Source organism: Streptopelia decaocto (assembly GCF_964273445.1).
Source record: "Streptopelia decaocto genome assembly, chromosome: 2".
Classification (NCBI taxonomy): Eukaryota; Metazoa; Chordata; class Aves; order Columbiformes; family Columbidae; genus Streptopelia; species Streptopelia decaocto.
The window spans coordinates 92,590,827-92,615,739 of NC_138655.1; the positions used below are offsets into that span (position 1 = coordinate 92,590,827).

Sequence of the window (24,913 nt, forward strand, 5' to 3'; positions counted from 1 at the left end):
TTTTTTTTTTTTTTTCTCCCAAGTAATTACACAAGAATTGTAAAGCTGTTTCCCAAAAGTGGGAAGAGATGGTCTCAAACAGATCTGAATTTTCTGCTGGGTGTTTGGGAGTTGAGAGGCACATTAGGCAGTAGCTAATGGCAGTAATTTTAATACTTTCCTTGGGGTGGGGGGTGTTTCTAGAAGCATGGCTTGTCAGTGTGCTTTTCTGTGGCTATGCCTGCAGCACCAGCCACCGTTTCTTGTGTGGCTGCTGCTAGCTACATCGAGAACAAGTGTTGGGGAACCTGCTCTCATACCAGCAGGAAGAGAGGGGGGAACATACAGGGAGAAAGCTAGAGATGAGACCTGAATACTGAGGGACTGATCTGTATTGAAGGATTTCCAAAGTACACAAAAAGCATGGAGGACCTTTATGCCTCATGCTATCCCTCCTGATCATCTCTCTTCTGTTTTAGCACTTTCTCTCATGAGCTCTGTTGTCTAGGGACAGAGGTGGTGGATGCTCGGAGATGGCTTAGTAAACACAAAAAGAACTGGAGTGATCAGCCACTGCACAACTAAGTAAAATAAAATGGAAATATGGACAGTGGGAGCTGGAAACTTTAAACAACATTGAGAAGAGAGGGAAGGCTGATGGAGCAGTCCACAATTTCTAGTAGGCTGGCATATTTGCTAAGAGAACACAAGTAGGATTTGGGCACCCAGCATTTCTTTAGGCCTGTGTATTGAAAGCTTGTCTGTTATTTTCGTAATTTCAGTTTGCTTTCAGTTTGCCTAGCACAAGCTATTGCTTCTCTCTGAGACCTGTTCGTCATTTACATCCTTATACTGTGGCTCTGCCTAACTCTAGGATGCTGACAGAGAAGTTGTTTTGCAGGGGATGCTAATGGTGGGTGGATGCCAAAGGGATGCTCATCTGGGCATTGTTTTATTTGTGGAGGCAAAAATGAAGAAAATAAGTGAAATGAAGCCTCATTCTAATGAGGGAGACCTTACCACTGTCTACAATTACCTGAAAGGAAATTGTAGCATGGAAGGTATTGGTCTCTTCTCCTAAATAACAAGTGACAGGACAAAAGAAAATGGCCTCAAGTTGCACCAGGGGAGGTTTAGATTGGATATTAGGAAAAAATTCTTCATGGAAAGGCTTGTCAGGTATTGGAACAGGCTGCCCAGGGAAGCAGTGGAGTCACCATCCCTGGAGGTGTTTAAAAGATGCGTAGATGAGGTTCTTGTGGACATGGTTTAGTGCCAGAGTTAGGTTATGGTTTGACTTGATGATCTTGAGGGTCTCTTCCAACTGGAATTATTGTATTATTCCAACCTAAACCTCTAACTGACCAGGACAAAAACATTTTCAGGGTGTGGGAATAACACTGTCTTTCATCTTTGGTCACTCACTTTTTCTCTGCTGTGTTTTCCTGCTGGGAGTGTTTTCAGGCAGCAGTTGGACCCTCGTCCACCTTCCCTCAACTGGGCTCAACTCCTCAGCTTGCTGGGTTTCCACCACAGTGTGTCCAGGCCGGCGCAAGCTGGTGGCTGTTGAGAGCAGTGTTCCCACCTTTCCTTCATCCAAGAGCAGTGGTCCCACCCTTAATCCTGCTCCTGTTAGGGCTGCCTCCACCTCCTGGGCATTCACCCATCTGGGAGCACAGCCAGCCTGTCCTCTCCACCCAACCTCTTTCCCCTCCCATGCCGTTATTTTTAACCTAGATTGGTGTCTCGATTCACTTCACCCTGTGGCCTCCTGCTTCTGCCAACAGAAACAGGCTGTGAAACTACAGAGTTAACCCCAACTTCTTCAGGTTCCCCGCAGCCCTTCTTGCCCTGATCAGCTCATCTCCATCTGTTGGAAGCATCTCCCCTGGTAAAGTATAAGACGGCACCAGCCTTTTCCACTGCTAGAGCACATGAAGACAGGCTCATATTACCTGTGTTGTGGACTCTAGGAAGAATCCCAGCACAAGGTACGGAGGCTTCAGTGAAAAGTTATCAGATCCCACAGTACATTCATAACTTGTAAGATATGCTAGTAGAATTTGGTATTTTTTTCCTCTGCTTTCCTCATGTTTTTCACCATGAAATTTCACACAGTCTCCTCTAATAGTCCTCAAGACTGTTCCACCTATGATAGGTAAGAAGAAAACTATCTCCCCAATAAATGTTACAGTCACAAAGTTGTGGGAATAAAACTCTAAATTGTGAAATGCACCAGAAGTGTATGTCTGCATGGTACTTTTGAGTCTGACTGTGCTGACCTTGATAGGCTCCAAGCATAATCCATCCCCTGCTGAAGTCAATAGGGGTAGAATCCATCTCATCTTACTTTACAGGTGTGTACTATACGCAGCTGCATGTTGTCAGTCTCCCTTTGTAGTCAGGTGAGAGCAAATATGTTTTGGCACTAATCAGTCTGACCTATTTGAGCTTTCTGCCTAAGGATGTGGATTTATGTCTTTTCATGGATAGTAATTAGGTTTCCAATAATGAGTTCAGGTTTGGATATCTGCCTCTCAAGTCAGCTGATGTGTACCCTGGAACTTTCCAGTTACTTGACTTGGCTCCAGACCAGGTCTTGGCAGATCAGCATTTAGTTATGACCACTCATGTGGTTATAATGATGATAACCTCAGATGATCTTTAACTAAATGGATGTGATGCTATTGGAGAGGAGGCCCACAGGTTATTAAAGTTTAATTGCCCTGTGTGCTCTCAGGAGCTATTCGGTGATTACTGACAATGTTTCTAAACCTTTAATGGCACGTGACAGTTTGCAATATGAGAATCTCAGAATAATTCAGGTAGGAAAGGGACCTCTTGAGCTCATGTAGCCCAACCTCCTGCTTAAAGCAACGCCATCTATGAGATCAGCCCAGGTCACTCAGGGATTTATCCAGTTGGTCTTGAAAACCTCCAAGGATGGTCTCATTGGGCAACCTGCCCTGCTGCTTGGCTGTCCTCATGGGGAAAATTACTTTCCTTATATCTAAGCCAGAAACTCATCTATTTTGATGTGCAAACTTTGTGTTTCCTCCTTGTACCACACACCTCTGAAGAGCGTAGCTCAGTCTTCCTGATAACCTTCTTGTAGGTACTGTAGGGCCAAAGCCGTTGCTTCTCCAGGCTGAATGAGCCCTAATCCCTCAGCCTCTTTCACAGGTTAGGTGCTCCAGCAGCGACCATTGTGGTGGCCCTACACCAGACTCACTCTAGGCTATGTGTGCCTTTCCTGTACTGGGGCACATGAAACTGGACACAATGTCTAGATACTCTCTAATGAACACAGAGCGAAGGGGAATATCCACTTCTCCATATCTGCTGGCCATGCTTCTGTTGGTGCAGCCCAGTGCTCCACCAGCTTTCATTGCTGCCAGTGTCCGCTTCTGGCACATGAAGCCGACTCTCTGCCAGGGTCTCCAATGCCCCTTGCAGCAGTCGGTTGCTCTCCAACCTGCATTATTGGGTTAGTAGGATTTTGGAAGAAATTTTGTAGTGTTTGAGAGCTAAGAAGTAGTTGTCACTTTTATTATTAATTATTGTCAAGCCATGCATTTAGAATAGCTTCAAAAAGTCAAAAGTCTGTTGGTATTTACTGGGAATACTCCCTAAAGCAAAATTCTCACTAGGATTCACTGTGTAGCTGAATCCTGATACAAAATGGAAGAATCTGATGTGTGAACTCAAACCAGCTCAAATAAAAAGAACAGTTAATTATATTTCTGGGAGATGCTGGCGCTCTTTAGTATGAAAGCCATGAAGTGCAGAGCTGCTCAGGCTGGTTGTGAACAAGCCTTTTGTTTTATTTTCAGCACTTAGTGCAGTGTGTGTATGATGTGCACCCACTGTTACGTTCAACCTTGTGACTCCCTTGCGAAGGATGAATGAGTTGCACTCGCTATTTAAGAGGAAGAAGCCATGGTGCAGAAACCCAGACACTTCTGACCCCATTTTAATTGTTCAGAAAGTTAGATGTGCAGTCCCAGGCTAGCAACGAACAGTCCTTCTGGAAAGAGAGAAACAGGTCCCTTCAGAGGTTCCTGGATTTCATCTCTTCCCTGCTTTTTTGGGGGTGAAAAATGACCTGCCTTCACCGATGCTCTCAGAACCTGGTCAGTCTAAATTATTAATTTTTACCTGCAACTCTGGGCTAAAAGCCTACTTAAAGCTAAGCCTTGGCATTACTGTTTAGGTACTTTTCACCCAGATTAGCTGCAGAGAACTGTGAGTGCTTCTAGGTTTTTTTTTGTCCAAATTAAACTAAGTCTCCAGATCATCCCTCATGTTGCCTGAGGGATGCCATGGAGATTGGGGACGGGCTGAGAGAGATGGCAAACAGGCTGTTCTCCCCCTCCTCCCTCACTTCCACCTTTGGCAGGACATTTGCACTCCATCGGTGTTGGCGTGGGTTTGTTCCCGACGGGGAGGTGAATAGGGGGTTGTACTTGACGTTTCCATTCCTGTCTCCTTGCATTTGTGGCTGATCCTGGCAACGGGGACAGAAACTGCCCTCTGCTCCTGTTGAAAAGGGACCTACTGTGTTTTACTGGGGAAAATGTCGCTGTTTAGCTGCCAGGGTGCTTGGATGTATCCCAAGTTAGTTCAGTAGAAATGGCACTAAAATACCGTTAATTTTCTTCTCTGTGTCAGGATCTTTACTATTAATTTCAGCAACACAGCCATCACAGCTGAAATGCTTCTTTACTTCAACACTTCTGCAGACACCTAGATGAAACCCAACTGCTAGTGAGATTTGCTGGGGGAAGGAAGTGTTTTTGGTTTGTTTTGTACAGTTCTTGAGATAAGCTAATTTCTTACACTGTGGGGGGGGGGAAAAGTCACCCGTGTGTGCAGCACAGAGCAAAATGACAGCACCCTAAGACACAAACCTTCAGTTTTATTTCCAGTCTGTGGTAATCCTGGCTGGGTTACACTGCTTACAGGTTTGACTAGGAGAGCACTTCAAACAAAGACACTTTAATAATGAAAAAAACCCTTGATTGCTTTTTTCTAAGTATTGAAGAGCTCTCTTGCACAACCATCTCGCAGCAATGAGAAGTGCTAAGGGTCCCTGTCCAGTCCTTCCTCAAAGGCTCCATGGTGCTTTGGTTAGAAGCATGGTAACCTAAATGACAGCAAGTCTCAATTAAGATTTATTTTGGAGGCCGAAAACTATCCAATGATTTAGTCTCAGGGATTAAGGAAAACAAAACCTTACCGACGGCTGGATAAAATTCACATTCCTTTCAATTGTGATCATCCTACATCAAGGAAATGTTTGAAATGTTGGCAGTCTCCTACGATATGCCTGCAAAAGTTATTATATTGCTTTAAATAATTTAAGAAAAAAGAACCAAGAGCTATAGTACAAATGTGTTATATAAATCTTCATTGGGATCGCTGTTGTTTTTACTAAAATAGGTTGACTGATGTTGGGTCCTGGTGGGTGACCTTTAAGAGAGACCACATCAAGTGGAGGGGCAGAGCTGGAGCTCTCCACCCCCATGCTGGCTCCTCTCCCCCTCGCTTCTCCTCACCAGAGTGCCTCTAGACAGCTATGTCATCTGTAGCCATAAAATAAATTGAAGAATGTCTGTGTCGCTAAAGGCAAAAAAAGGAGTCCTTTTCTCATCTCTCTTGAAGCAGGCCACGTCCCTAGCTGGGCTGCAAAGTGAGCTGTGTGCCTGCTCAGGGGCTTAAATGACCATAAAAATCTCCTCCTCCTTCTCCCTCACCTCGGATTAAGGTGTCCTGGGTTAAGAGGGATGATTTTGAGGGGGCTGGCCAGGGAGCGATAGGAGTCCTAGCTCTGTGCTACCTTTAATTTGCTGTGTAATTAGTGTGGGAACAACATAATTTGCTACTCATGTCCATCAATGTCAAACTGTTAATGCTAGAGGAAGGTGAAAGTTGGATTTTTTTCAGAGGGGCTTTCTGGAGCACAGCTTCTCCTGGGAAGTACATGTGGGATAGTTCATCATCGGTGATGCTTCTTGCCCTGATTACTTAGGCTCAAAAGAAGAGTTCAGCACAGAGTTGAGGGTGTGCAGCTCACAAGACCACTTTTGGTCTGTTTGGTTGCAGCTTAGAAAATATTTTTCGTACTGCTTTGAATCAGAAAGGTGAGTAGAAAAAAACAGTGCTGTCGTTACACAAGGGTGTCTTATTTTTGAAGTTCATGCAAGAGTAATATAAAGCAAAATAAAGTCCTGCTGGGGTGTCCTGCATGAGACACTTAGAGATGCTGTGTTGGCAAACAAGAGTTCACCTACTCAGATAGAAATGGCACTGGTGGAACAAACCATTACTCGGAGAGAGATGAAGTGTTAGTGAAAGCAGATTTGTTTCTTTGTGGCCCAAGGACTAAGCGGTGGGGGGGGGGGAGGATAGGGATGTGGGTGCCTCATGGCCACCTGCTCCCATATGGCCAAGTTCCTGCACCAGGCTCTTGTGTGTCTCATCACATTATCTGAAACTTGTGAAGAAATGACACACTGGTGCACAGCTAGCCAAGGTAGCATGCCTCAACTTATGATTCATGGTGATGGAGGTAACTTCTTGCAGTTCAGGTGATTTTTATGGGATTCCTTTTCCCTTCTTTAATTCTTTCAATGACCACATGAATAAATATGCTGTCCTCAGATGTTCCATTCCCTAGTACTCCTTGTAACCCTCTGGAAGAGCCCTTTGATCCCTCTCTCTAGTAGGAGACAACCAGCGAGAAGAAGCTGACAGGTTTAGAAGCTGTCTTAGAGATGGGGAAAATGTCACAGAGCTTAGACCAGCTCTGGTCTAAGCATTGTTAAGACCCACAAAATACTTTGGAGCTTTCCCTGCTCATACTGAATGCATGGATGTTGCAGTCATTTCCATAACAACCAGTAAGGTCCAGAAAACAAGATTAGGCTTTCTATGAAAGATAAGTAGAAGATACAGCAGTGGGTATTTGGATGCTCTTTTGAGCAAGGAACCCAGTGCACTTCAGGCACAGGACAGGAGGGCCTTGATGAGTAATTGAGCAGAGGGAAGAACACGAATGTACATCCGGGTGTGATCCCTGCTTGCTCCTCTCCTCAGGGAAGATGTCTGTGCAGTCTCTCCAACAAGAATATAGGGTGGATCAATTACGGGGCATGTTGCACTTACGACTTCTTTTCTGGCTTGACATGGAGATGCAACCACTGAGTTGTAAATCAGAGAGATCACAAAGATTAACTGAAGGTCGTTATTTTTGCCCTGTAATACACTGCCAAAATCTTCTGGGAATCTGTTTAGATATCTTCTTTTACTGCTGACAGAGGAGAATTGTTCATTTAGTCTTAGATGGGATGTCAGAGAATCTGAGCACAGCTGACTACAGGCTTCAAACCAAGTAATAGCATATATTATACCACTTGTTATACCACTTACAGGCAGAGAACAGGCTGTTCCCCAGACACTGTTGGGAGTGTTTTGAGTATTTGGTATTCATGACATGCTCTTTGGCTAGTATTTGATTCATTCATAAAATGCCTACTACTAAGTTTGTATGGTAGAGCACTGAGAATGCTTTGCTCTGAAAGACCAAATTTAGGTGAGAGAAAGCTGATGAAAATTATTTTGTCTTTAAAAAAAACAACCTGTAACCTACAATCAAAGATGTTCTGAGTAGTTATGGAATCATCTTAATCATCTTAACTATCTCTATCAATTAGCCCACCTTGATTACTGGGGGTGAACTCTCCAGGAGCACAGAAAGTCCGTAAGTTTGGACTTAGAAGGATAGGCCAGATACAGAGTTTGATGCTTTATGGGGTGCTAGTGCAGCAATCAGTTACATTTTTATGTAATAGCCACTTCTAGTTTGTGCTTCTCTGTAGGAAACCATGCAGATCAAAACACATGGTACAGGGGTAAGGAGACTTTTGGGGAAAGGGTAGGCAGGATGACTAGCAGAAGGAGTTCATAGGGACTATTGGGAGTGTGATGGAGAATGTCATACCTTCCCCAAACTACTTCACCCTTCCTCATCCCCCTTCCTCCTTCCCTATTTAGTCTTATCTCACTCTGTCACAAGCCTGAATTTGGAATGCTTTTGCTGCAAGGCACTGTGTCTCACCAACTTTCAAAGCTTGGTCCCAGCATGTCCATTTATCTCTGCTATCAGGTGCAGGCTAGTCCTCTAAGCCACAGTGGGCTCCTGGTTCTGATGAAGAGTCAAAGCTCTTTCCAGGAGACAGTGTGGCTTTTCTGATGAAACACAAGTTGCTATTATCAGCCTTGGTTTGTTTTCCTGAGAAGCAGACAAAAAATTTCATGTTCCAGACACTTAGCCTCAACACAACACTCCCATGCCCATCCTTGGTTAAGCTTTGCCTACTGTTTATAGGATGCTTTTACCAGCATACATAACTCTTTTTTTTAACTGACCCTGTGAAGCAACGTTGCTTCAGAGGAAGCCTCAGCACTGAGCTGGATTGTCTCTGTTATTTCCTGGCTTAGAGAGGGCTGTCACATATGCAACTGGTAGGTACAAACTTCAGTGGCCTACAGGGAGGTTGCTGAGGGTTGCTTTTAAGAACTTTGGCTGCCACACATGTGTCCAGCCTTTCCTTGTTCTCCTGGCTGAATATGGACAGGTCTCAAAAAAAAAAAAAAAAAAAAAGTACAGGGACACTGTTCAGTTGTTCAGTGCAGCAGAAGCAATAGTCCCTCTTTAATAATTCAGTATGTTGCAAGTTACTTAGCTGAATTTGCAAGCATTTTAACCAAGTGTATTTTTTAGCCCAGGAAATGATTCCTTCAAATAGGTCAAAAGAGGACAGAACAATTCATTTTCTGCTTACAGTACACAATGTGACCCATATAATATCCTTTTGTCATATCCTATCATGCCCTGAATGGCATCTGGACTGCCTGATGCAGGTCACCATGTAATATTTCCTGAGTATTTGTGTTTGGTCTCTGTACAGCCACAGGTCAGTTGTGAACAGCTGCAGAAAGTGAAAGAGAGGGGCATGTACCGTTGACATAGCTTTGTAGTCGTTATTCAAATTATGTTCGCAGATGCTTTCTTGCCCATTTTTTTTGCTTTTTAAATCAAATACCACCAGCATTAGAAAACAGCTTGCCCACCACCAGACTAGCAAAATAGCAATCATATTGTGTTCCTCCATCACTATGAATTGCCTAAATAAAGCAAAAAAATCATGATGTAAATTCAAACACAAGAAAATCTATAGGCTAGAAAGCCTGGTAATGAGTAGGAATGACTGAGGCTGACCTATACTGAAATCTGCACTTGCAAAGAACGATCTCTTTTGTCTTTAAAACTGTGTTTCAAAATTATTTGTGAGCTTTCTCACATCCTAAACCTCTGTTTAGAGAACTACCAGTATGTTCTGATGCATCCAGGACTGAGGCAGATTTTACTGTATATTTAATACTAAAAAGAAATTAGAAACTTCCTGTCTGATAAATATAATTTATTATATAATAAAATGCTATCTATTTGGTAACTCATAGCTTAGAGTAAGGATGGGCTTTCTCCAGAAGAGTTTATAAAGTGTTTCCTCTCAGCAAACAGCAGGTCCCTGGGTTTTGAGCCCTTATCAAACAGGAGCGGCAACTCAGCAAATAAACTCACTGCTGCCAGCCAACTTCCTGATTTGCCTTCGGAGATGAGGCAGGACTTCCCTGATTTCTTATGGAACGTATCTTCATTAAAGAACTTATCAGCATCCCAATAGTCAGAGGATGTAAATTGCTATGGTCAGTTGTCACAAATAAAATATTATTTCAACAAAAAAAAGCCCATGGGAGTAAAATGGCAATTAATTTAGTCTTTAACAAGCTCAGAGTTCAAATTAATTGGTAAGGATGTTCAAAAGAATCAAGAAGGTTGCTGTGTATCTAAATGAAGAAGGACCAGACTGTTTATAGATTTGCAGGTTCAGGCTCAGCTATTAGACAGTAGCATCTCCCCTAAACACCATCAATCACAACAGCGGGGGTTCGCCAGGCAGCACTTACCTTGCCAGGGACATGGCTCTTCATGCCGCTGCCAACTCTTCTCATCGGGTTCCTCGCATCCTCAGTAAGGTTAATGCAGCCTGAGGAAACCACGTCTGCCCGTTGGCTTGTTAGGGAAGGCTTGGTTGTAGGAGTACATTTTTACTCTGTCTCCCCTCTTTCTTGTATAAGAGAGAAACCACAAATGTTTTTCTTCCGGTTTCAGTCATTTCCTCTCTGCTTGGCAAACCTTGTTTTTTGACTGGATCTCTCAGATATTCAGGCCGAGTTCTCCTTGAATAAGAGAGCCTATGTGGAGAGTTCGGTGGTTATCTGTGGCATCAAATTCAGTGGAGCTATGCCAACTAATACTATCATTTTATTATGATGATTTAGTTGACAGTCCCAATTCCTAAGGATATTTCTAACCTTGCTTTGGTACTAAAAAGGAACTTTGTAACTCTGGAAAGTCAGATTGTGGGCTTCAAGCTTTCCATGCCACAGCACCATGGTGCGCCTCCATGGATTACAGTCACAAGCAATAAGAAATGTCTCTGTGCTTCAGGGCCCATGCTGTCATTATCACAAATGATTGAGAAGCCAAGAGCCTCAGTTGCCTTAAAAAAGAAATGAGTTAAGGAATAGTGGGGCTGTTGCAGACAGAGTTTTCCTTACCAGGCAAGCAGGGATTGGGAGTGATTGAGGTTGGGTGAGCACCCCTTCATCAGTATGGAGCTGGGACAAGCCCTGGCTGTTCATCTAAAACCACCAAGTGGGAAAGTGCAATTAGGCACATTATCCCTTTCTCCAATAGCAAAATTCCCATTGGTTATAAAGCAAAAAATACCTAATGCTAGTAATTTCCAGAGAAGCAACAGGTGTAATGTGATGCTAATAGAAGACTTTTCAGTGGCTGTTTGCATGGCCTGAGGGGAACAAGCTGTCAAGCAGGGGCTGTGCATCCATGCTGATCTTCTACCAGCCTGGCCAAGCAGACAGGAGAAAGGCATTAATGTCTATCAGGCAAACAATAATGAGTAACTGATCTCTCCACATTGAAATATTAGTACTGAGGAATCTCTAAACTCCCCTCATTGTGTGATGGAGCATGGCTGAATGGGGAGAGAGGGTTGTATGGAAAGAGATAAAGTGATGGTGTGAGACAGGAAAAAAGAAGTTGTACAAATTTGTTTGTCAAGACAAGATCCACGGAGCTCTGTCAGTGAGTGCAAAAATTGAGCCAGACCTCTGAGGTCAAAAGTGGTGGGCGGGGGGATGTGGGATGTACCAGGATCTGATGGGCAAGAAAGCTGGAGTAGGCAAGAGAAAGAGAGGTGAGAAAGAGAGAAAGGCTCACTTGTTGCACTCCAGCTTCTTCATCTCGATGCATTCAACTTCAGAGTGGGGTATATGCTGAAGTCCTTCCTGGGTGAAGGTAGTACAGAAGGTAAATGCATTCATTTCTATGTGCCTCTCAATCTGTCCCCAGGTCTGTTCTACTCTGAAAAGGATAAGCAACCAAAGCTGATTGATCAGTCACCTTACGAAGCAAGTGCTGTTTACATTTTTATCTTTATCTGAACTGCCTGTTTGTTAGTCCTAGATTTTTCTGCCTGTAACACTTTTTTAACACTGTCAAATATTTTTATTCTCCAGACTAATCAGCTGCTCACCTATGTAAACACAGTAGTTAAATTGTTTGTAGAACATTTTGCCAAAGATGAGTCTTCACATCTGAGATCAGAGGACCCAGACCAAGCTCTGTGCACGCTAAAAACCAGCAGTCATGCTGGTCTCCTTCCCGAAGCTGCGTTTCCCTTCTGCTTTGTAAGCGAAGTTGGCTGCAGCTCCTGTTTCTGTGGTTGCTAGATATCTGCTAATTTATTTTGAGGTGGCAAGATCAGGCCTTCAGGTCCACAAAAATGGATTGCCTGCCTTGCCCTGGTCTACCCTGTAGAGGCAGCAACCTGGTTAACACATCTGCTCCTGTGTTTCTTGATATGGCCATGTGTACTGAAGCAACTTGTATCAGCTTCAACCTGGACTCAGAGCATGCTAGCTGAGCTTTCTGCATTGTGATCCCTGCTGCACTGGGCTGCTGCGGCTGAAGCGGGAGCAGGCACCAAGCTCTAGCAACTAGGACTCCTCCAGCTTTTTCACCTTTTACTCCTCAGACAGCAAACCAGAGCCTGCAGGCACCTCAGTACCTCTGTGGGCCATGTTCAGAAAGCCTCCTTCCCGCAGAAACAAACCTTCCTTCACAGACAGGAGTTGCAGCCCTGTATTCGTGCTGTAGGTGCAAGTTGCCTCCAGAAGATCAGGGCAGGTAGGAGGCAGGAAGGGTCCTCAGGCATTTGGAAACCCTAGAAAATGCAGCTACGGAGATGATGAGAGGGCTGGAGCACCTCTCCTATGAGGACAGGCTAAGAGCGTTGGGGTTGTTCAGCCTGGAGAAGAGAAGGTTCATCCTTTCAGTACTTAAAAAGAAGCCTATAAGAAAGATGGGGACAGACACTTTTTAGCAAGGCCTGTTACAATAGGACAAGGGGAGATGGTTTTAAAGTAAAGGAGGGGAGATTCAGGCTAGACAAGAGAAACAAATGTTTTTACAATGAGGGTGGTAAAACACCGACCCAGGTTGCCCAGACAGGTGGGAAATGCCCCATTCCTTGAAACATTCCAGGCCAGGCTGGACAGGGCTCTGAGCAACCTGATCTAGTTGAAGATGTCCCTGCTCATTGAAGGAGGGTTGGATTAGATGACCTTTGAAAGTCCCTTCCAACCCAAACTATTCTATGATTCTATAATACATCAGATCTGGGCAGGCTGGAATTGTTATTCTGATGAGGTATGAGTATTATTTTCTTAACCTGCACAGTCCTCAGGGCAAACTGACATATTGATGAAAGATGCCTCTTACTGGTGGAAACCAGTCTTCTTTTTGTATGCATGAATGAGTCTTTTCATGTTAATTTCTGCTGCACTGGGAAGACTGCTGTTTTCTTTATCAGCAGAAAGGTGAAGCATTTGCCTGGTCCTCAGAGTCTCATAATAGGTTTGTAAACTCTTTGCAGTAATTTCAAATAGGAAATCCCATCTGGGATGTGGATAAATGCTCTTGGGGACAGCTTCCTTTGGTTTTTCTGAAAAGCTTTTGTTCCAGACGGATCTGTGTTTCAGATATTTGGGTCTAACCATCCCAAACACTCCAAAAACCCTTTCTTTTTCCATCAGAACAAAAATCTACTTTAAAAGAATCCCAAATTTAGCTTCAATAGAAGCCAGGTACAAACTGCCTGTCTTGACTCTCCCTCTTGTTTCCATGCACTGAGTTAATTTCTCTGCTGAGGAAATGAAGCTGTCTTGAAGCACCAGCAGATAACAAAAAGTAAAATCAGCCACTGAGTTTCTTCTGGGCTTGTGTCAAAATTATGTGAAATAATAAGTCTCACTGGGCTTTCAAGTGAAACTATAATAATTGTTCAAAACTGCGCTCAGCACGCTAGAGATTTGCTGGAAGATTCATGGCCCAGAAGGAGCCTTTTACAGTAAATCTGGTCCCACATCTGGTTTGACATTGCAGTCTGAAAAAGGGTGTGATTTAAAGAGTTTTGTGTCTTGCCAGGAAGGCTGTAGCACAAAGCGCTTGATATGTTTTTCCCCTGGTGGAAACAGAGCAGCCCAGACTTCTGTTGGTTTGGATGCTGAGTAAAGTGGTGGCTCTGAGAGAAAAGACAACAGTGGCTTCTGGGTGTTTTTTACAGAATTGAAAAGAGTGCCCAAGAGGCGTGTTCTGGGCATGGTCTAAGCAGTGGTGTTGAATGCATCTCAGTGCCAGGGTGTATTAAATTCAGGAGCAGTTTCCATGAAACAGTGCAAGTGGCTCAGAACAGTCTCAGCTCGACGGGGATGCTGCTGTGCTTAGCACATGAGATGGAGCTGGCACCAGTGGGGAGAGAAGGTGTAGCACTAGCCAAGCCATTGCAACTGGCTTGATAGATCCATTTCAGTCATGCTGAGGGTCCTGATTCACCCCCCACCTTTGGGATGCTTGCAGTCAAAAGAAATAACAGAAATAAGTTGCTGTAAAATGGGAGACTGGGATCAGCTTCATAATTTATAGTCATCTGCACTTTAAATTCCTTTTTTTACTGCTTTCTAACTGAAAACTTCTGAGGCATTAACTTCTCTCAGGGCACATAGACTATTGCAGTAAAATTTCTCTAGGATACTTTGTTTATCTATGCTAAGGTTAGATTGCTCAACACACACTTAAGTAAAAAAAACCAAGGACTATCTTTAGCTACTGCAAAATGTTTTCCTTAAAATAATGAAGTACATAACTGAAATTGCTCAAGCAAGAGTTTATTATATTATTTCAGTACTATTTAGCATAGTAGGAAGAGGGCACATCAGTAAGGAATACCTGGGAGTAAAGCACTTGTCCTTTTCTTGGTACTAGGAAAAGCAGCCAAGACTGGCCCTGAGGCAGCAGCAAACCTGACTCCATGGGGGAAGCGTCAGATGGAAGCATGCACAGAAGAGAAAATGAGACAAATGTAGATGTGGCACGCATTAAGGTCTGCGGGTTGTTGACAACTGGGAGGTGCTCACAGGCAAAGATTTGTTTTGTGTGGAATATTCTACATCCCTCCAGAGCTGCATTTCTAGGCCAAGGCTGGTGTAGAGGGTCAGAGGAGTTTTGGAGGAAGGAATTGGCGGGGCAGCCTGAACATGACTTGTGCAACCCCCATGCTTGGTTTTTGTGCACAGGGAAGATGTGAGTACACTAGTTGTGTGCTAGTCGATCACAAGATCACCCTGAGTCACTAGCATGACTTGCCCTTAAAGAAAGAGAAATGTCTTCTCCACATGAATTGCCAGGAGGGGCAGAGAAATATCAGTGCAATTTTGTAAAGCGCTGAGATGTCATCTAGAAATCTAGTCACCTACTTCCAAGAAAAATCACTTCATACTGGGGCAGATGCAGAGACAGGTCATTAGGTTCATTAAGAAAATGATTAAGTGGGTGGTTTTTGTTGTTGTTGTTGTTGTTGTTTTTGTTTGTTTGTTTGTTTTTTGTTAGGGAAAGGTATTAAAAAGCCTGCTGGTTTGTTTAGTGTAGCAAAACAAAAGATTCCATCAGGTACAATTGCTTTCTATAGATACTTCATCAAATGCACATTAGAAAAAGAGGTGTTTAAGCTGAAGAAGAGCTCTGAGACAAGAACAAATGAAGCTCAAGAGGTCATGGCAGCCCTGAAAGGAGACCTCTGCCCCTCGGAGAAGCAAGAAGGGGGAGTGTTAGTATGATAAAAACAAACCTCATTTGAAGATGCAGATGGGAAGGCACTGTATGACTTGGGACAGGGAAGACCCTTCAATCTTCTGTCCCTGTTTGCAGCATTTTTTTTTTATCTGATGGTGAGAACAGAACCTTTTCTGTTGGTGGGCAAATTTAGCATGGGAAGCATTTGAGATTGTCCCTCATGTTTCTAGTGCCTTGTGCTTGCACCGTTTGCGCTCCTATGCAAAGAGCTGAGTGACATTGTTCTGACCTTTCTTTGCTTTGGGTTTATCTGGGCAAGGGAAAAAGTTTGCATCGAGACTGAGCTATTAGTTCATATGGAGACCAGCTGTGAAGAAATGGAGAACTTTTGCAAAGGGCTGAAATATGCGCCAGGGAACTTGCGGCAGATCTGTGGGTTGCGTGTCTTGTTAGTCTTTGCTGTTTATTACCCCTTTGTTTAAAATTAATGGGAGTTGTATATATCTTGTAAATGAACGTATAGGATCATTTCCAAAATCTATATCCATTTATTTCTCCCCTAAGTAGAAACTAATGAGATCTGCAGAAATTGTTCATTGTAAACAAACTCCTTGACAAATATTGGAATGTTTTTGTTTAATAAGTTAGTTGTAAATATTTTTGTCGTAGTTCAATTGTTACCAGAAATAACTCAGTCCTGGAATTCACTCCCTCATAATATGTTACATCTTCCTGGAATAACTACGTTCCAGAGGTCACATTCTACGAATAGCTTTCCTAACTTAAATTACTAGCCAAATAGTCTGAAGGATCCTATATGACTGCTGTTGCGAAACCCAGCTTTCCTGATAGCCATCTGCATTTAATCACTTTCAGGGGAAAAAAGTTACGTGCAGTGCTTTTGGACCCATGCTTTTCTTTTGAGAGTGCCTATGTAAAAGTATATTCATTATTCACACTTTATGTTCCTGTGAAGGATGTTCATACCTCCCAATCCAAAAAACACAGTGGGGTACTGCTAATGATCATCATTCTTCAGTGTCAATTATACTTTGGTAATAGCTTCAATATTATCACTATGGTGCTATAAAGAAATAAGGAGTATGTGTTTGGGCTTTGTTTGGAATAGAACACTGCTGTTTTCATATATGTGAACTTCCAGGCTAGGTGAAAGTTAGAAATCAACTGAAGGTCTGGAAATGTCACAAATAACAAAAGGAACAGTTATTTCCTAAAACAAACTGAAGTTATTACTATCCTTGGGGCAGGACTCAGTTAACAGGGAGAAGGGCGAGGGGGGAAAAAAGAGATGGATGGTGAGCACAGATGGAGCAATGTTCTTCAGGAGACATAATCTGAATTTAATAGAACCGCTTCACCTTAGCTCTCCAATGTGAAACGTATTAAACTTGCCTAATAGCAAACTTTACAGGACTAAGGACCAAACTCCCTTTCTCAGTTGTGACATCTGATTTCTGCAGCTCTGTGAAGTTAGTGAGGAAACTGGAAGACAGGGCTTTGGCACAGGGGTGAATGGGGAAAAGCATCGAGCGAAGTGGGGCATCACTAGTGGAAAAATACAGGAAAATCTTCCTGCAGTCTCTGGGGGAAAAGACTTATTTCAAGATCAGAAGAGAGCAAGTGTCTTTATTTTATTCCAGGTAAAAAAATTCCAGTTCCATAATTGTATATCTTCCTTCTTCTTCAAAGTATAATTTATTATGAATGTATAAGCAGAAAAATGCCTATATAAGGCTGTTGGTTTTTTTCTCTGCTAATGCTAAAACAGTGGTATGATCCTGACCATTTGATGAGAAAATAGGAAGGTGGAGGGTCTCTCTAGGACAGATGCTACTTCTTTTTTAAACATTTTGCATGGAAAACACTGAGTTTGGCAGTGTATCAAAACCTGACGTGTTTTGGCTGATCTTATTTGAGTCTGGGAGCGTTTGGGGTTTTCTTCCTCTCTTTTTCTCAAATGGTAACATCTTATTCTCTGTTAAATGTACTTGATAGATAATTTCATTTAATCAAACCCCTGATTTTTCCATAGGAAACCGTTTGCAGTGGAAAAAGGGTTCGTTTCAGTTCAAAGAGCAGGCGACCGGCTGCGCAGCAGGAGGACCAGGTACCCAAAGCAGCCTCAGTCCCAGCAGCAGGGCTTACAGGAGGCGGTGTGTGTTTTCCTCATAAGCTTTTATAACCTTGGCAGCCTTTCTAACAGCAAGCAAGTAGCTACCAGGAGTCAAACAGGTCTCTGGTGACCGTCATCTTCCTGAGGTTCTGCTTGGCTGTGGCACAGTTTTATATAGCGTTTTATTCCTTAATAGCTGCAGGGATCAACCACATGGAGCAGTGCCCTCAGAGCCGGCACTGCGCTGGCTCTGAGCCCGTGAGGCCCCTCATTTCTCCTGTTACATCCCAAGGTCGCTCTGTTTGGAAAGACCAGGCCTGCCCTGCTGAGCTCGGTGGGATGGGTTACAGGGCAGCCACTGCCAAACTGTTTTGTGTCTGAACTGGCAAAGCTCATCTTTTTTAGCAGAGGAACAGTGAGGCACCAGCACTGGACTGTGCCCCCTGGGGAAGGCAAGATGGACCAAGATGTAAGGAGAGATTTCTTTGTTGTAAGCTGGGGTTTGTATTGAGCACCAATATTGCAGGACGATACACATCAGGTTCTCAGCACACCCTGGGAGGCAGTCAGGAGTTAAACCTTCAAGTGGTGGGTGTCCTTAGGATCCCACTTACAGGGGTCTCGGGCATCTGTCTCGACCTGTTGGTGAGCAGTTGGCTGAAACACCAATCCACGGCTTGGTGTGAGGAAGGGTTTTCTGCTCTGTGGGCCAGCAAGCATGTGACAAAAGGACATCATGCTTTCCCCTCCCATAATCACTGCGTAGAGGTGCAGCATGCAGTGATGGACAGCCCTGCCGAACCTGCTGAGGCTCTGGACTGCCCAACACCATGGTTTGTTGTTACAAGACTACGTGGAACAGCCACTTACCAGTGTGTACTTGATCCCCATGAGGGAGGGACACACAGTGACATTTAGATGTGATGGGTGGGCCAAGCCCTGCTGAGTTAACCAGACCCTGCAGTACAGGGCTTATGCTGATTTCATGCTCATAGAGTGGCTTTATACTGATTGCAAGGTCTGCTCCAGCATTAATCTTGTCAATACAAAGGTAGCCATCAACAATTTTTAACCAACTTGAGCCAGCAGAATGAATTTGTATCAGATCAGCTTTTGCATCACATGGCCACCCAGTTTCACATATGACATAGCAGTGTGTGAATGTATTGTTTCTCTTAAACAATGCCCTGCCTTAAAAAAATAGCTCTGCTGATCATCTGCACTTGCAGAAAGGATGGGGAGGTGGAGGAACAGGACATGTTTGGCTGCCAGAACTGAGGGCCATGCGTGGCTCACATGCAGCAGTCCTAGGAGAGCATTAACCCTGGAGCTCAGCACGGGCTCTCCCTACAGGGCTTTCCTTTGTTCCCAGAGAAACCCCTGGGTGGGAGTGTGTATGCAAAGGATGAGTGAGGGAGAGCAGAGGGAGCTTTGATTGAAGGAACCTTTAGAGAAAAAGCTGCCAATGAGATTATTCTTTTGCTATTCAATATAACATATGTTGCAAGAGAGAGGGAGTACGATATTCTCCAGATTAGGGAAGGGGACTCTCTGTGTTTCAAACTGATTCAGAGAGGCCCCTCACAAAGACTTTAGAACAAAACTAAAAATAGCTTACTCCAAGGAAACACTTTTTTTTGCCAAGAAACTGCAATCCTATTTGTTATGCCCACTGATTTAAGAAAGTAGACTTATAAGTTTCTGCATCGGGTGTCTTTCTGAGTAAAAAGCATTAAGAAGATCAATATTGCTTTGTACTTTGTTTGAAGAGCTATCAAATAGCAGCAGTATCAGATAGTGTGGATTATCATCTTATACCTCTGTATAATTATATGCATTTTAATTACTGGTACAGAAAGTATTCTGTGGGACTTAGAAACAGTCTTATTCTGAGTCTTAGAAACAGACACTAATTAAACAAGCAAAATGTGCTGAGATCTCTGTTTTCCTCAACTGTATCAATAACAAAATTCTCCAGCAGGTCAACACAAACTTCCTCCTCCCCGTCTCATCTGAGCTGCAAGTACTGAACAGTATAATGTTTTCATAATTATCTGATTTACGTAACAGCAGTAGATAAACTCAAAACACAGGAAAAAAAAAAGGGCCAGGAAATCCACAGTGGCTGTTCCAGTAGCTTTCCAGAATGCCTGACAAACCTCATGTCAAAGCCTCAGCTTCAGCTCTACATAAAGAAAGCCTTTTTTTCCATGCAGATTAGTGTTGTTATAAAAAAAAGTTATTAAATCATAGATAGAAAGGGCAATATGTTCAAGGCAGCCTGAAAACATATCCAGGCTCAGCCTGGTCCCACTTCATCTTCCTTCCATAGGTAGGTGCTGTGAGGAGCATTGTTGCAAGCTGAGCACACCTTGGAGACTTGAAGACTCCTTGCCTAAAGCCATTGGGAAGCCTAACAGTTGACCATGGAGGTGTGGAAAAGGGACACTAAATCATGATCAAGAATAAGCCCACATTACAGGAATATGGGTGAACTGTTGGCAGTTTCTTCCAAAAACCTTGTTCTTCTGTCAAAGTGATGATACTTTAGCTTCTGTCTGGACTGCTGGCTCTGGGCTGGTGAACAGGGTTGGTTTTATCAGCTGTCTTCAGTTGAATTGTTAGCTGCACACTCATTGTAGAAACCCAGGTGCTACATACGGTTGCTGAACCCTAAGCATCCCTTGTCTTTTTCATTCCCTTCCTTAACAGAGCCGAGTCCTTGGGGCCAGTTGCAGGCTGTTACAATGGGTATTTAACAATACTTGACGTGACTCAGAACACTGCAGTATTTCCAGGAAGAGAGCTCTCTGAGACGGGTGGTTTCCAGTGTGCACATATGTGCCTGTATTTGTGTGCGTGCTGGCTATACTGTTCTCCGAAGCAGGGAGATAAGAATGGGATTATCCCATATCTGCCAGCTACAGGCTTCTGAGACCTTTCTCTGAAGCATCTGGTGCTGGCCAACATCAGAGACAGGATATTGACCCTTGTGTCTAAGCAAGTCTGGCAATTCCCATATTTCCAGGCACTGGACAGGAACAGACTGTTTTCTAGTAGAGGGTGGCTCATATTTCTTGCCAATGCTGACAGTCAAATGCCGCTTTCACATTCTCTCTTAATCCTGATGCACAACCTCAGGCGGAAGGTCAAAGGGTAGATCCTGGATGTTCCCATGCAAGGAAAATCAATTTAGATTCACAAAAGACAGAGCAGTCAGTGCAGAAGGTCACTGCATGGTCTTAGTTGATCTTCGGATTCAGAAATTTGAACAGGGAGGAAGGAGGGTGATGAACAAGGATTTCTTGCAGACTGGCAGAACGAGAGCTTGAGAAGAGGTATAGGCAGAAGTGCCATCTGCAGTAGAGACTGACCAACCCACTGTGCCAGGACCCGGACTATCCCAAAATCTCATCAGTAGTTGTAATTCGGCCTAAGTTCATCCCATTGTGAAGCAAGTTGTCTACCAAATTTGGATTTCAGATCCAACCTGAGACTTTTTACTTCATTTTACAGAGAAATTTAATAGCAGATAGTTTACATTGAAGCAAGCAAGGGACTCAGACAAACAGAACGACCTGATCCCTTGCACAAGGATGAATAGAGATGCCTTTGAGCTTAAAACACTGCTCTCCTGGTGTAGTAGGAAAATCCACTTGGTCTTTAACAGACAATTTGACCACAGAGGAAATTAGAGCTGAGAAACACTCTCTGAGGGTTTTTCTGGCAGATTCCTGGCCTTATAATGATGCTTATTTCCCCCAAAAAAGAGACATTAGCAAGAATCATGCTTTTTGGAGGGGCCAGGGCAAAAGACTTTGAATGAAAGGCAATGGGGAAAGCAACTCTTGGGTCAATGAGGCAGCATGTCTCCCCAGCATACAGTGTATGGAGAAGGTCCTCTCCACCCTCCACCCCTGCTTGCCTTTCTGCTTTCAGGCTGGTGAGTACATCAAATAGAGCTGCACTCCATATGTCTCACCAGGAAGTGCTTATAGCTTGCATTAGGGATGTTAACAAACTCAAGCTACACATTATTGTGTCACTTTTCAGCTAAGTTTCACAAAGGGAGGTGGACCGTTGCTCCTCTGAGAGGCTAACATCGTTATTTGGTAAAAAAGCACACAAGGAGTGAATTCCCTCTTCTACTTCATTGTGCTTTTGAGCACTGCTCAGTAACAACACCATGCACGGCTTCAAATTTAAGCACCGAGGTCCCTACAGACATAGTTTTGCAGCTTTCGTGTATACGGTAGAACACGACAGCTCCCCAAGGGCCAGGCCAGTGCTGGTGTTTTCATCTGGGGAGAGATTCCTGCTGCAGAGTCTAATGCCCCATTGAATTCAGCAGGGTTACATCAGAAGCAGAATATGAATCAGGATCTTATTTTGTCATTTGGTGTTTAGTTCATATTTGGTGTTGCTATAAATAGGTCATTTGGCTGCAATTCTAATTTCCAGATTTATTTAGTTTTTTTTAACCTCAGCTATGCTTTTTTAGACCAAGGCAATGTGATGATTCTCAAAATGTCAGAGTTGGAACTGGAAAGGGCAGATGACTGAGGCATGGCTCGCTCCTGTCCCAGGCTGCTCACTGCCTTCCTACTGTGGGCAGAAAAGGGCCAAATGATCAGTCTTGGTGCAGTCACCGAGGGTGGTTTTGAGTTCCTAGGAATTTAACCCTATGACTTTGACCTTTGACAAGAACACTTAATTATTTCCAGCTCTCCAGCCAGGTCATAAACAGGCCCTTTAGAAAAGTTTCCTGCTCTCTATAAAAGAGAACTCTCTGCTCCTGTCATAGCAGAGTTTACATTCTTTGAATGGAGGGGCTTCTTGAATCAGCAGGATACTATGGTTGGGTTAAAGAGTTCAGCATGTGGTTTTGTTTTCAACAGTAGATGCATCTGTGTTCCAAAATGCCATCCTATGTCCAAATGTTTTATGTCCCAAAATTTTCCTTTTGGTTTTTGTTTCCCTAGATTTTGGAATTTCAGATTGTTCCATTATAAAAACAGGATTGGTCTACAAAATCAGAATGAAAACTATTGCACCCTTTTCTTATTTGGAGGCTCACACTTGGATAATAATCAATATTTTATTCATCCAAATACCCAGCAGTGACTGCCTTGTACTCCTGAACCTTTAAGTTTCAGTAACAGCTTATGAGCGGATCTCTTCCCTTGGCTGACTTACCAAGCTGCATACGGCACGCTTTCTGTATGAGGCAAGAAAAACTTTTGAGCTTTTTCTGTAATGCTGTCCATGTGTTCCAGTTTGTCATGGGGGCATTTCTCCTTCAGTCAAAAAATAAATGCCAAACATCAGTTATGCCAGATTGTCCAATAGATTGGAAGGCAAGACCCCAGCTGCAGCACATCATGCCTTAATGAAGAAGTATTTAATCACATGCTTTCTCTGATTTAGGTAAACACACAGACCTAAACAACCATGATGCATCAGGGAGTAGAGACTCTGCCTGGCAGCCTTGCAAGGCTCCTGCTTCTAGGCAGCCCAAAGAGGGGTTGGTGGGGTGTGTGCTGACCTCCATGTGCACGTCACTTGTGGTAAGGAGCTATTGAAACCATCGACACCTCACTTAAACGACAGTAAGGTTTAACGGAGACTGTAATTCTGCCTTCCCACTTAACAGCTTTACCAGTAAGTTGCTGCTTTTTCCTTACATGGGGATGCGGTTGGTGGGCACATTCTTTTAAAATGAAAAGGCAGTGCTCAGTACCAAAAACCACTTGCCCGCATTTCTAGCGTAGTACACTTTAAGGCAGCAAAACAGAGCTGAAAAACAAACATTTCCTGAAACACCTATTTTTAGACTGATTTCCCAGCTTTTGCAGCACCAGGCTGTGCCTGTGTGTCTGAGGCAGAGCCTGGTGCCTGCCCCAGTAGCTAGACCTGGCCTGGAGCAGGCGGTTCAAGCGCAAAACTACATTTGCATCAGCCCAGATGTGCAACCTGGGGTGAGGAATCACCTGTAATGCCTGCACCCCATGAAGCTTCAGCCAAGCCTGAGCTGTAACCAGAAACCCCCCTGGTGTCCCTGAGCCTTCCCCTACAGGTTTGAGGTCATTGAGATGTCACACAGGCTGTAGGGCCATCATGCTGGCAAAGCCTGGGAGATGTCAGTGAGGAAAGAGATGAAGAGCACCCTTTCCTTGCCTCATTGCTGGAAAGGGGGGAATGGAAATGCATGTGTTAAAGATCACCAGTGGTAGCAGTGATTATATTTCTCCATCTACAGAGCAGGAATTAATTTAGACAGTGACATTGTTAAACTTGTCTTGGAGAACAGAAAGCAGCTGTAGGCATCTTTCCTGCTCGAAGGTAGTGCCCCATGCTTGGCAGAAGACTGGATTCCTGAGAGTGACCTGGGTAATTCCAGCCTTTCCCCTGCCTCTGTGGGACTGCCAGCTTCCACCTTAGTTATATGTCAGAATGCAGCCATTGCCAGATAAAGGGAGAAAGGAAAAAAAATAAAAGGTGGAAAGGTTTGCAGATCCCAAGCCCTCAGGAAAAGGGCTGCATTTCAAGATAAGTCCATTTAGCTCTAAACACAAAAGTCATGTTTGTAAAATGGCACAGAGTCTCAGTCACTGAAAACAGAACAGCAAATAGTGATGATGCTGAAGTCCGTGTCTTGAAGGGTTCATCTTTTTTTAAACTTTAGAGCCTTCACAGTCTCCTGCCTGCACAAAATGTCCTGAAAATGCCTTCTGCCACCTTACCCTCACCAACAGCATTTTTCTGCACGGGAGTTGTAGTTTCACGTGTCCTTTCTTATAAGTTTTCTTCAGTTCAATTCTGCAAAAGACTGACTTTTTGAACTGCAAATTCATGCTTCCTGAACTGAATTCTCATCTAGAGGCTGCTCTATAGCACTACAACAATACTAAACCTCTAGAGTGGTATAAAATACCTGGACATTGAAAAAAAAAAATCCTCTCATGCCTCTGGAATAATTTCCATAGTCTACAGAAGTATCAAGTACTTCTGTTTTCTCAAAAGAAAGGAGGAAAAAAAAAACCCAACACACAAAGCAAACACCCATTAATATTCTTACTCCCCATATATACCAAATGGTATTTTAAATACCATCTTTCAGGGCTCTACTTTGTTAAAAGTAGGGAAGTTTTATGGCATAAATATTTTCCCTGTGAGGTTAGGAAACCAATGTGTTGGACACTATATTTTTTAACAGTTATGGTATATTAGATCATGTTCTTTTGTGGTTAGGTATGACATCAGGCCACCACAAAGCCGTACCAGGAGAATCACACGGAGGAAAACATGTCAATTTAACAGCTTTCAACATTCAGGGGAGTTTAGAAAAGCCAAAACCTGGGTATGTGGGATCATCTGTTGTTATTCTCACAAAGCTAACCTGAGGTGATTTGCAGGCATGCATACTTATAAGAAGTTCAGAGGAAGAGATAAGGTGAAAAAAGTACTGTTTGGATATTACAACTCCAGCAACAAAATCAGCCAGGCAGGCAGGCCTGCCA

The 24,913-nt window shown here is 43.5% G+C and overlaps 1 protein-coding gene and 1 long non-coding RNA gene across 2 annotated transcripts in view; both read right to left on the reverse strand.

The window, feature by feature from the left end:
* Positions 1-10,168, reverse strand: part of NEDD9 (neural precursor cell expressed, developmentally down-regulated 9) — a 107,742-nt gene extending 97,574 nt beyond the window's left edge. Inside the window, exon 1 of the mRNA XM_082043887.1 lies at positions 10,012-10,168. Coding sequence (XP_081900013.1) covers positions 10,012-10,056 — 45 coding nt within the window. The 5' untranslated portion in view covers positions 10,057-10,168. The remainder of the gene's footprint in view (positions 1-10,011) is intronic.
* On the reverse strand, positions 4,895-8,231 carry LOC309435545. The gene is made up of 3 exons (XR_014183182.1): positions 8,103-8,231; positions 5,219-5,308; positions 4,895-5,125 (listed from the first exon to the last, which is right to left on the reverse strand). It is a non-coding gene; the product is annotated as an uncharacterized lncRNA (long non-coding RNA).
* Positions 10,169-24,913: the final 14,745 nt, after the last annotated feature.